General features: G+C 35.3%; 2 protein-coding genes across 3 annotated transcripts; both read left to right on the top strand.

The window, feature by feature from the left end:
• Positions 1-2583: 2583 nt before the first annotated feature.
• Positions 2584-5800, top strand: LOC130730725 (small nuclear ribonucleoprotein SmD1b). 2 transcript variants are annotated; one of them, XM_057582802.1, is made up of 4 exons: positions 2584-2742; positions 2835-2911; positions 5154-5348; positions 5456-5800. In XM_057582802.1, exons 1-4 carry the CDS (start codon positions 2729-2731, stop codon positions 5518-5520), a joined length of 351 nt encoding a protein of 116 aa, XP_057438785.1. In that variant the 5' UTR covers positions 2584-2728; the 3' UTR covers positions 5521-5800. The 2 variants fall into 2 exon arrangements, with proteins under 2 accessions (XP_057438785.1, XP_057438784.1); XM_057582801.1 differs by lacking the exon at positions 2584-2742 and having other exon boundaries at positions 2818-2911.
• An 813-nt stretch (positions 5801-6613) lies between these two features.
• LOC130730726 (outer envelope membrane protein 7) lies at positions 6614-7062 on the top strand. Its single transcript, XM_057582803.1, has one exon. It carries the CDS (start codon positions 6738-6740, stop codon positions 6963-6965), a length of 228 nt encoding a protein of 75 aa, XP_057438786.1. The 5' UTR covers positions 6614-6737; the 3' UTR covers positions 6966-7062.
• Positions 7063-12584: the final 5522 nt, after the last annotated feature.

The following is a 12584-nucleotide window of genomic DNA, read 5'->3' as shown; positions in this document are numbered from 1 at the left end:
TCCGACGACACTTCTCGTTTTCCAAAAACTAAGATTTGCATCCCAAACTTCCTTTCGAGTTTATTATCATTATTTGAAGATTTAGAGGTTGTTTAATGTCTTATGAGTTTTCTTTACAAAATAATATCCTTTTAATCTTATCGCGAATCTTAGAAGTTCCCGGGATCTCCAAATCCCAAATGACTCCAGAGAATGTCTCGATCCATCATAACCATAACAAGGCCCGAATCTCATTCGTCCTATCGAACTTTCTCAAAACTCTCAAAATAAAATCGGCATGACCTGCCCGCTATTCTCACTCCTCAGAATCCCAGATATGAGTGCAAGACATAGTTAAATCATCACAGTCATCAAACATGTCATATAACAACACATCTCAGAATAAACACGTAGCACTTAGCATATAAAGCATGCACCACACATCCTAGATTACCCACATAGCACATAGCATGTAAGACAATCTCAAAAACATAGTAGTAGATGAATCATCTACGTTGTCAGCCGAAGCCTCAGAAAACATTTTTCCAATCAAACACAAACAAGTGCATAAACAGTAAATCAATGTCGAAAGCATCGACACCTAAGCATTAACTAAAGATTCAGTGAGTAGCCCTCACCTGAAGATTCTCCAGGATGATCTTCTAACACTTCTTCACAGTCAAAACCTTGCTCCTCTGGGAATTCCTCAAAATCACCTTTAGAGCAAAACCACAGAAATACTATCAGAATCTATCGGAAACTAAGCTATCAATACTTACTAAGGTTACACGAAGTAGTACATACTCCGAGGTACGATAATCTAGCGCGAAAGGACAAGTTTTCGAAAAAGGAATTTTTCTCCCTCCCCCTTAGAGTGCTCGGCCACTTTTGGTAATTGTAGGGTTCGATTTTTCTTCGATCAAACTTGGTTCCTATGCTATCATTAGCCGTAACTAAGGGTATTCTAAACTCGAAAAAATTATCGGATCAAAAACTGTCGCAGGGGTATTTTGGTTATGATTTTTAGCTCAGAAATTCAAAACTGAAATTTCGAAAAACAAATTGGATGGGGACGTCACCAACGACGTTTATGACAACTAATCCTACTAGCACTAAGCTAAGGCGATAGTTTTCAGCCCAAAGGACGAAGCTTTACCCCATAATGGGTATTTTCACCAGAATTGAAACTCAACGGTAGTTTTTCGAGAATCGGCGGAGTATTATTAGCTAAACATACTCAGAAGAATGTAGGGAAGATGTTTAGAATAAAAAATGAGATATTCAGGATATTTTTGCAAAAACCTCAAAACTATGAGCACAGAAATACCCAGAGAAAAGCTATGGAAATGACGATCAGAGGTAAGGATTAGCGACTATACCTCGGTACCTTGAAGTAGCAACTGTTGGATCAACGATCAAGCAAGGAATGAACAAAAACTCTTATACCTCTTCCTCTTGGTGAAGCTCGCAAGTTTTGGAGAGAAAATGGTGGAGATTTGTGATATTTTCTCATTTCTTGGCTATATATAGAGGTTGGAAAAACGCGGGAAAATGAAAGTTTCGCGAATTTGATTTTTCCGGCTTCATTCTCCGTGAATTCTAAGATAGGTTTTGGCAACATAAATCCAAAACTCAAAAGAGGTTTCCTTGTATTTTAGGTGGCTAATGCAAAGTCGGTGTAAAACTATTTTACCCGATAAGTTACTTTTTGCATCGAATGTCGGAATAGAAAACTTCCTTCTGAAGAAAGATTGAAATCATCAAGAGAAATGGGTGTACGCGTGTAGAATCTTCATTTGAAGCTCTTAATAGAAAAAGTCTTCATTGTCGGGTGATTCTAGGGTTTTGAAATACCAGGGTTTCGTTTTCGGCAAACTTCCGATGATTGGAATCGGACGTTCGTAGATCCTAGAGTTTCGCCTCGAAACGATTGTTATATATGGAATAAGAGAAGTTCTAACATCTCTCTGAAAATTTTTGGAATAAAATCCTACAGTGTTCCAAGGGTGGAAGATTTTTTGAAATTTTATTCCTATAGTGTTCCAAGGGTGGAAGATTAGTCTTTTCCTGAACTTTCTCCTTCATAAATTTATTTCATGAAATAAACTCTTGTTCAGGTTTCCCTTCTCAATACATCAACCCTAATCGTGAATAAGAAATTTATTCACTTAACATAAGCTTAAAACTTGGGTCTTACATTGTTGGGCCGCTAGCTCGTCAAGAGGGAATTTTTTCTGTTAAGTAGACTTACAAACATACTAGCAGATCAGTTGAGATCGTCTAAAAAATAAGATAATGCCTTGAAATTTGGCTTATGACCGACCACTTGTCAGACTTAAGCCGCGAAATCAAAATGCAAGTCAGGTTTGGATTGCACAAAACCTGACCTAGCCTGACACATTTCCACTTCTAGGTGTGTATGAGGAAAAAATTATTAGAAAAAACTTACTCACTTAATATAATTTCAAAGACTCGATGAAATTAATCTCGTAACTATCGAATATGAGCCACCTTAATAAAAAAAACATTTATGTGTAGATAAACAATATAAACAAAACTTTTGTTATGGATGGAAATAAATGGGTGCTCATGTTAGCACAAATAATTTTTAGGGTTTTACTAAATTTTAGCTTGCACCTCGACCTTGTACTATAAACGCCACTGTCATTTGGAGTTGGCCCTGAGCAGCGAGCGATAAGCGAGTTTCCTCTGCGACAGTGTTTCTCGTCTTCTCCTCTTCTCCGCCACCATGAAGCTCGTCAGGTATCACCTCCTCCACCGTCTACTCCTCTCTCTCTCCGTCGTTTCCATTATTTCTCCGCTTTCTTTTTCAACTAAATGCTTTGTTCGAACAGGTTTCTCATGAAGTTGAACAACGAAACTGTTTCCATCGAGCTTAAGAACGGGACTATTGTCCATGGCACCATTACAGGTACTCTTCATTCACTTTTTAGATTGTGTTCTCACTTCGTTGCTGTTCTTCTTAAACCCTAGGCTTTCTCGGCGTTTGAACATTTTAGGGTTTAGCTTCATAGTATTTAGAATTCGATGTGCTCACTGGATTTCCAATTGTTAAGCCTAGAGTAATTTTTGTCAGCACACTCTAAATGTTACCCTAGAATTTTAAAATCTGCACTTGAAAATTATGTATTTTTTCTTGTGCATAGCATTAAAATGACGAGATTGCTCATACTAGTTTCATATGAAGGGATGCTTGTCAGATCTCATATTATGCCTCTGCTATATGGATTTCAATTTTCATTGATGTGATTGGGTAGAAAAAGGAGAAGCAGGGGGCAGATTTTGCTAGTTTGAATTGCCTTTGCACATTCTACCTTAAATGCCTGTAGTTATGCTTGTGGTGCTATGTATGGCAGAGGGTAGCGCTCTAAGGGCTCACCGCTATTTTCCGCTATGAGGGCTTGAAATAGCGGATTTTTGGCTTTCCGCTATTTTCCACGATCCGCAATTAACAACACTGTGTATAAGGTGCATTTGGAAGAGCTTACTTAATGTCATATTATAGTATAAGCAATTAGGCATGTTTTGGGTTAAGCTTGTGACAATAGCTTATGACCTTTCACTTATCTATAAGCTCTTTTGAGCTTATTTTGATAAGCTTATCAGATTAGTTTATGTACAAGAGCTTATAAAATATACATACATATAATATAAGCATTTTGGAGCTTACTTAAATAAGCTTATAAACAAGCTTTTGTGTGAGAAGTGCTTATTTATTGCCATAAACACTTAGTTAAGCTATTTACCCAACTCACTAATATTTAGATGGATTGAATTTTAATAAATTCACATATGTGAGTGAAATATGATATCAAGTGTGTGCTGCTGACCAAGGTAGGTTTATCATAATCAACAATCACTTATCTCCATCCCAGGAAAAAAAGGTCATAATCTTGTACCACTTACAAAGTCTTGTACAGAATGATAAGGATTGACATCCTTTTCTATTTCTCCCTTTGACTTATTTGCAGCTTTCCACGAGATTTCCACATTTAGTGTATGAGTTCTTTACTTGTTATTCCTATGTTAGCAACTTTCTGTCTTGTCCAGGTGAATAGCTAATTAGTAATTCCTGGTTATCTTCTTAATAGATTAATAATGTTCGAAATATCTCTTTGTAGCTAAACTTGATATAGGATAGATTTTTTTTCTGGCTTTCTTTTGGTGTTCTGCTCTAGGTCTTTTGAATAGAGCTGCTATCTTTGACATGATAGAAAGATTGAAAATCTTTCCTGCATTGTACTGCTTCTTGGTTCCTTCATGGTCATACCTTACATATGGAATGCGATATTCCTTGTCTTCTTTGGTTTTGAAATTTGAAACAATGTCTTGCTCTCCCATTGTTTGTGCTGTCCCTCTTTTCTCCTTAATAAGATTTTTTTATGATGTTTGTAGTAAAGTAGTACTAATTACTGTTGAAACTCTAGACTTGGAATAGTAAGGCGTTGTTTCTTTTCTGACATTTTACTTGGGCGGAAAATCTTTGCCATTTTACTATATGGCAGTAATATACCTCCTAGCCATTTGCACAAGTGTGCTTTATAAAACTTATGTAGTTTATAATTCCCATACAGCATCTGCATCGTTTCGAAGCCTGTCCTTAATGCCTGTTCCGTTCTATGATACAGATTACAAGCCCCAATTTAGCCTTACATTTTACCTAGGACAACATGGCAGAATTGCAGAATTCCAATTAAACCCCATCCACCCTGTTTTGTGAAATTTGCTTTGGAACAATAATCTGGATATAGTTTGATGTGGTCACAGTAAGAAAAACTCGAATGTTATTACATCTGTTGTGTTTGGTTGTATTAAAATTTAGATTGTTCGTAGGGTAGGTGGCCCTAGCATCATGAATAAATAACAATCACAATATTTTATGTAGTGTTTAATTAGTGGACACTTGAAAGTTGACGTGGTTAATGAGAATAATGAATCATTGTATTATTGTTGTTGTTGGGCAACATATTGCTACTATTATCCCTACACAGTCAAATTGAGCTCGAAGGAATTTCCTTGTCTTTAACTAGTTAATACATATTAGCTCATGTCTGAAGAGCTTGCCATTTAGTATCTCAAAGCCTTCTAATTCGTTGGATGGGATGTGTTTTGAATCATTAGCTGTACTGATCCTTGGACTTTCTATACTGCAGGTGTTGATATCAGTATGAATACACATTTGAAAACAGTTAAACTAACCCTGAAAGGGAAAAATCCAGTTACTTTGGATCATCTCAGTGTAAGGGGCAACAACATTCGTTATTATATCCTTCCTGACAGCTTGAATCTTGAGACTTTACTGGTTGAAGAGACCCCTAGGGTCAAACCTAAGAAGCCAACTGCTGGGGGTACTGTATATTATTTGACTGTCAATATTTGTCATACTGATCCATTATGTTTGGGCTGTTTATATCTGTGGATTTCTGATTTTCATAGTTTTTAATTTTAATTACAGGGAAGCCTTTGGGACGAGGACGGGGGCGTGGACGTGGACGCGGCCGAGGTCGTGGTGGCCGTTAATTTGCTTGTTACAATTTTTGGAATTTGGCTTTACCTTACTCCCTTTAATGTAGGGAAGTTCTATGGGAGGATTTTAAAGACATTGAAGGAGTGTTATTGTTAAGTAGTCATGTTGACTTTACTAATGTCGCTATTTTCTTACACCAGTGCTTTGAAGTTGTAGTGTATATTTCCTTCCAGATAATGCCTACTATCTCTGATCAGAAAGAAACTGCCTACATGTGTGGTTTGTGGGATAAGCTAAAGAGACTTAGGAATTAATGATCATTGCCCTTGGTCACAGTGTTGCTTGTGTTTTTCTTTTTTCTTTTATTTTTGGGTCGATTGATGGTTTTGGTTAAATGTTTGTGTTAAGTTCAGTTGACACTAAGTGTTGCCCATGAACGAATGAATTCTTGAGTGGGCATGAGGTCGCCAAGTTCTCTGGCAGCACATGATCCTCCACATGATTGCCATAAAAGGCTTTAGTTGTATCCGGCCGCCAAATACTCCTTCTGCCATGAGGCCCTCTAATTGGGTTTCCCTAATTTGGAACTCGCCTTTAGCGATCCTGAAGCTGCGTCACCTCCATCCAAGATCTAGTCCTCAAGTATTGTAGTAGTGTTACAAATGAACTAGAATATTTGAAAAATTAAATTAATTTCATTCTTTTAGTTATTCAAATTATTTATAAGTTTATTTCATAAAATTTGATGTATTTTATGGTTGATTGTATATCAATACTAAAAGTTTGAATCAAAAAACGTCTAGTATGAAAAGATCTTTCATTGTGTTAAATATGTGATAAACAGAGCTTAATCATTTGTATTGATCATATTCGATATTAGATCAAACGTTTACCACTACGCCAAAAGCAATTGCTGCTAGTGAGGGCGCAACTTTATTTTCTTATAACACAAAGTCCTCAAGGGGCTGCGATGTTAACCGCCATGAGGTGGGATGTTATGCCCATGGAATCCTAAGGGAATATCTTGCTTTGAAACAGGAAAAAACAATAGTTTTGTTTTTGGTTTTTTGGTAGATGAGAAAACTTAAACAAACACTTATTTGATGCAATGGGTTACTATTAGCCATTAGGTGTAAAGTGCAGAATGCGCAAGGGGTCAACTTCATGTTGCCCGAAACTTTTGTCCTGAATAGAAATAGGAGCTAAGGTTTGGGAAAGTGTGGTGGTGGGTTTACACACAATCTGCATAAATTGAGAGAGCGCTGCACAAATGGCAGATAACAGAAGAGCGACGATGGGAAAAGGAAAAGAAGCAGTGGTGGTGGTTGGAGCCCTAGCCTTCGCGTGGCTCGCGATTGAACTCGCTCTCAAGCCCTTCCTTAGCAAGACCCGTGAATCCATCGACAAATCTGACCCGACCCGTGACCCCGACGACGACGTTCCTCCCCCTCCTGCTGCTGCCGACGACGGCGGTGAAGAAAGCGTCGGAGATGCTTGAATTTGAGCGCTGTGGTTTCTCTCATCCATGTAACATGTGATCTTCCTTTTTTTAACATTGTGAATTTCTTCATGGAATAATATTAGCGTTTTGTGTTTTTGTCTTTGTTGAAATTGTATTTTGCACACAACGACGTCTTATGATTGTGTCTTGTGATCTGTTTGGTGGGATTTTGGAATTGAGCAGCAGGTTGTTCCCTTCTCTTAGCCATTGATTGGTAACTATTTAGACTACTTGACTAACACTCTGAGCATAGAGTATGTGAAGAGAGATGAAAAGCAAAAATCAAAGTGAAGAAAACGATAAGGAACATCGATTGGTGACAACTGACAAACAATAAACGGTTAACAAAACTTATGAGATAAGTGTTTAATTAAGTTATTTAGCCCAAATTGATTCAAATCAAGTTGGATAATACACTCACGCTTATCAAGTTGGGTAGTCTCGTAAGACAATTGTTCTTATTAAGAAAATATGTAATGAGATCAATTGATATGTGTTTTAAAAAAAATTATACAACATTTTATATTTACTATTAATTAATGTATTAAGCAATATGGAAGAGAATTAATAAGAGGTAATCAAAACGTTAAAATTACAATGGCGGGGCAGAGGGACTGGGTTGGCTTACAGGAGGCACGATCCCTCTTATCTTATAAATTTTCATCATAATACTTTGTATATTTTTCTCGTGTCCTTGTAATAAACTTAATAAAGTTATACTTGTCATATTCATGCGCAAATAACAAAATTTCATTGGTACAATAGAGAAGAATACAACAAATGAGGACAAAGAATTTTTACCATGGGGAAAATTGGTCAAGGGGGCCACCAAATGGGTTGACACAGTTTGAGCCTTGAATTGGGCCAGTTGATTTTTGGGCCTTTCTTGAAATTCACATTTTTTATTAAAAAATCAACAGTTTAAAAAATCATGGTTTAAACCCTTAGGTCGAAAGTTTGACTCGCATTATTGGGGAGACCTTTGACTTTCACTACACTTGGGTCGGTATTGCAAGAACATTTTTTTTGTGTGAGATGGGTGTCCTCCTTCAGAGGCAATCATGTTCCAGTCGGGAACATCCACCAAAAAATTGACTACCTCCTCGTGGGGAAGGGCAACAGGGATCGGTGGTGATTGGGTGGCGTGGAAGCTTTAGGGAGAGGATGGTTTAGGTTAGGTTTCCAAGAGACTCATTACAACACAACGATGGAAAACGACGACGACAAGAGGTTGGAAAATGACGGTGACAATAGGGAGGGGATGAGTTGGAGAAGTGAGAGAAGTTTGAGTTCACAAAGAATAATGAATAATTTAGATCTTAGAGGATTTGAGTTCTAAGTGAGTGAGAGGGTGAGTAATTTATTTTTCTGGGTTTTTGTGGTTGTTGGAGGATGAAGATGATGAAGATAATGTGAATAAAATTAATATTCTATGTCTTTTGTTGTTGGAAGATAAAGATGATGAAAAAATGTTGAAGATGATGATGAATAAATTAAAAAGGATGTTTTTTTTTTTACTATAATTACTACTTAAAAAAGATTCATTTTTTATTTTTTAATTCATAATTTTAATTAGGATTTTCTATTTTTTTAATATTTATTATTTATATTACGTGGCTGCTACTGGACCAGCTCATGTGTCACTTAACGGGGCACATAGTTCATTCCGTCTCAAGGACTAACATAAAATATGCAAGAGGACGAAGGTGACGGACGACTGCAACTTCAGGGGATTTTTGAGTCATTTCTAGAGTTCAGAGATGAAAATTACCGACCCCTACAACTTCAGGGACCATTTAGACGATTTACTCGAACTTACCGCTTTTGCTTATGTATCAAATTTTGATTAAAGTCACAGTTGAATTGTTGTATGACATGGTTGATAATGGGTTTTATTTGACTAGGAAATGTAATGTGAGTTACACATGTCTTCCCTTTTTCTCCCACCATTCCTCTCCTCCCCTACAACCGCAATCGCACCCTTCTTCTCCTTGACCAACACCACACCTACACCTCACTAGCCACCACACTCCCTTACTCGTCCAATCACAACCCACAAACTTTAGTGAAATTCTACCATTTTTGTATTTATTTGATTGAACTAAATAGCAAATGTTTCAGAAATAGGGGCGGTCGGGCGGATGACCATTGAGAGATTTGACACTCATATAAAAATAGGGGCAGATGACCGTTTATGAGTGTCAATGATATTGTTACTTCGACATCCATTGACTCTAGGATGATAATATGGAAGATTTGATTCCTCTAAAAGTAATAAAGTACTCTTTAGAAAATACAATATAATAATCACTATTGATTGAGAACATATCATGCCTAAAACATGTATATGAGACTATGAAGTTAATAATAAAATTTATCTATTAATTTGTCAATCAATAGTTATAATTCAAACACTTTATCATGCCCTGAAAGAGTTCAACCTCTTAATTCCGTTAGTTGTCTTGTATATTTGTCCATAGGCTATAAAAGTTGAGCCAAGGCGGATTACTCAATAAATGGACACCCTATTTTCAAATGCAGTTAATGACAAGAAATAGGACCTATACAGTATACACCATGGTAGTGTTTGGTAGACAGGTGGGAAGGGAACGGAACAGGACACATAGGTTCCGTTCTGTGTTTGTCGTGTTTTTAAGATGGAACGGAACGAGACAAAAGGCTCCAGGAACGGGACACTTTGGTTCCCTGGAAAATGGTGGAACGGAAGAGAACGGAACGGAACACTCTCTTAAAACTTTTGCAAGTTCAAAAATACCCCAAATTTACATTTGAATTTTTATGTATCTAAACAGTTTAAAATTACTTATAAAATTGAAAGCACTTATTATATTTGTAGACAAAGTTAAATAAAGATCTACTTTTTCAAAAAAATCACTTAAAATAAAATCAATTATTTTTTTCAAAAGTAAAATCACTTTTTGTAAGCAATGATAAACGAACTAATTAGAGTGCATTTGATTCAACTTATTTTGAAAAAATCACTTTTTTAATCAAAAAATCTTTAAAATAAAAAAAAATCACTTTTTTAATCAAATATCACTTTTTGTATTTGTTTCAGCTGAAGCTGAAAACAGATTATTTGAAACAGTTACTTTAGCTTATCATGAAAACCTATGATGATAGATGAGAGGAGATAAAAAAAAGTGATTTTAATTAGAGTAATCAAACACGAATCAACTTAATTAAAATAAAATCAATTATTTTTTTAAAAGTAAAATTAGTTTTTGTAAGCAATGATAAACGAGTCAATTAGAATGCGTTTAATTCAACTTATTTTTGAAAAATCACTTTTTAATAAAAAAATACTTTTTGTGTTTGTTTCAGCTGAAGACAAATTATTTGAAACAATTACTTTAGCTTATAATGAAAATATATGATGATAGATGAGGGGAGATAAAAAAAAAGTTATTTTAATTAAAGTAGTCGAACACGAATCAACTTATGCTTTTCTCAAAATCTCTTAAAAAAATTATAGTTAAAAATCAATATTTTTAATCTAAATAAACGCACTTAAAATAGCTTAAATAGATAATTATGTTTCTGCTTTTTTAAATAGCATACTGAAACAACTTAAACAATATATAAGTGATTATTTTAAAGAAATAAGTGATTATTTTATGAAGTAAGCAATAACAAACAGTTTTTATGCAAAATGTTCAATTGAGTTCAATTTGTTTTCCTCAATCAAATATTAAACATGCAGAGTTATATATGCAATTAAAATCATGGTTCTGTTCTATTGACTTGGAGTTACCAAACACAACGCATAAAACATTATTGTCCTGTTCCATCCTGTTCTCTTCCGTTCCGTTCTGTTCTGTCATGTTCCGTTCTGTCATGTTCCGTTCTGTCACAAAACGCTACTCATGTGACAAGAAATAGTTGCCTTGTTGTCCTTAACTACCTTTGTGAGGCACGGGTGCGTTGTCTGGTGGGGGGATGCTTGTTCTCATCCCTTTTTTGCTGCTTATCTTTCTTTCTTTGTTGGTTCCTTTTTATTCTGTTTTTTTGGATGTATTGTTTTTCTGCTTTTTCTCTATGTATTATGGTTGAGTATACTCTCTTCAATGCAATTCTTTACTTTTAAAAAAAATCTAATTTAAATTGAATGCCATTCTTCAATTTAGCTGTCGAGAAAAAAAATGAGAATCAAAACTTCATCCTATCCTACCCTTTTTGTTGTGTTATATCTATCCTTATTTTCCTCTTAAAACATGGATGTTGTGTGTGCAACGAAACAAAGTAAAGAATCAACTAAAAGATTGTGAGGTCTCAAGTTGAGTCTCTATAAACGCAGCTGTCTTAAATATTATTTAGGAAGAGTTTTTCATTGGGTTTGAAACACCTCTTGTGCTTCTTTTCAATGCAAGTTTGGCTTGTCTAAAAAAAAGGAAGAGTTTTTCATCCCTCATACTCCTTCCGTTCCTTATTAACTGTCCACTTTAAACAAATTTTTTTTCCCTAAATAACTGTCTACTTAGAGTTTCAAGAGAGCATTAATTGATGTTTTTCCAAGAAATACCCTTACATAAACAATAAATGAAAAAAGATAAAATACATTCTAAATGGTGATATAGAAAAACAAATAATATTTTTATGAAAATCAACAAAATTAATTATTTTCCTTAATTTGTGTGAATCTTCTCTTCTTGGACAGATAAATAGGAACAGAGGAAGTAATAATCATATTCATAACAAGATTGCTTTAATTTAGGGGAAAAAAGGTTGAGGTCGACGCAAACTATGAGAAAATTCGACGTGATTTCCTTGCATGATTCTCCAATATCTTGTGGACACGCTTAAACATGTGGTGGAGTTCTCGTTGAATGTTGGAAAGAAAAATTTAATGAAATTAAAGTATGACATTATAAACATAATTAATCGGATTTAATAATTTCTTAATTTGAGAAGCTTAACTGTCACGGCCCACCTTTGCTTGCATAGTTGGGTTGAGATTGATTCATCAATTAATTTTTAATTAAAATACAAAATTGTTCATCGCACATTTTTGTATATTAATTAGTTGTTATCCATTATTTTCTCAAATAAATAAGGTTTTTTTTACAGTATGAAAAAAGAAAAAAAAAGAAGGTAAGGCTCGAGCTAATGTCTCACAGACGAGAATCCCGTAGCATCAACCAACAACAAAAGACTCATACCCTCCAAAGGACTCGCAATGGCAACCAGAGACTCATTTTGTCGTGCTCTATTCTCAACCAGAAAGTCCGCACAAGCATTTTCTTCTCTATCCACGGTTCATGCACGACTCGCAAGATCTTTTATGTCCCAAATGAGGAAAGCATAAACATGTCTATTCAAAGGCACACTATTTACTAGAGAAACTGCGCCCAAGGAATCAAGCTAACAATAAATAAGGTTAAGTGACAACTTTTTTCTTAAACTTGTCTGCACGGTTCGTTAACTCAAATTGATAAATAACATTTTAACTAGGGGTATTCATAAATTTAATTTGGTTCTGGTAGGCTCAAAAGACCTAAAAACATCTTAGTCAGCCAAAGATCTCATGTGTAAGTTAGAACAATAGAAAAAAAACGAGTTGACTTGGTAAATGACCATCTTGTCATGTCTAAGGCT

The sequence above is a fragment of the Lotus japonicus genome, chromosome 1 (assembly GCF_012489685.1).
Source record: "Lotus japonicus ecotype B-129 chromosome 1, LjGifu_v1.2".
Lineage (NCBI taxonomy): Eukaryota > Viridiplantae > Streptophyta > Magnoliopsida > Fabales > Fabaceae > Lotus > Lotus japonicus.
This window is presented reverse-complemented; position numbering and strand designations above follow the sequence as displayed.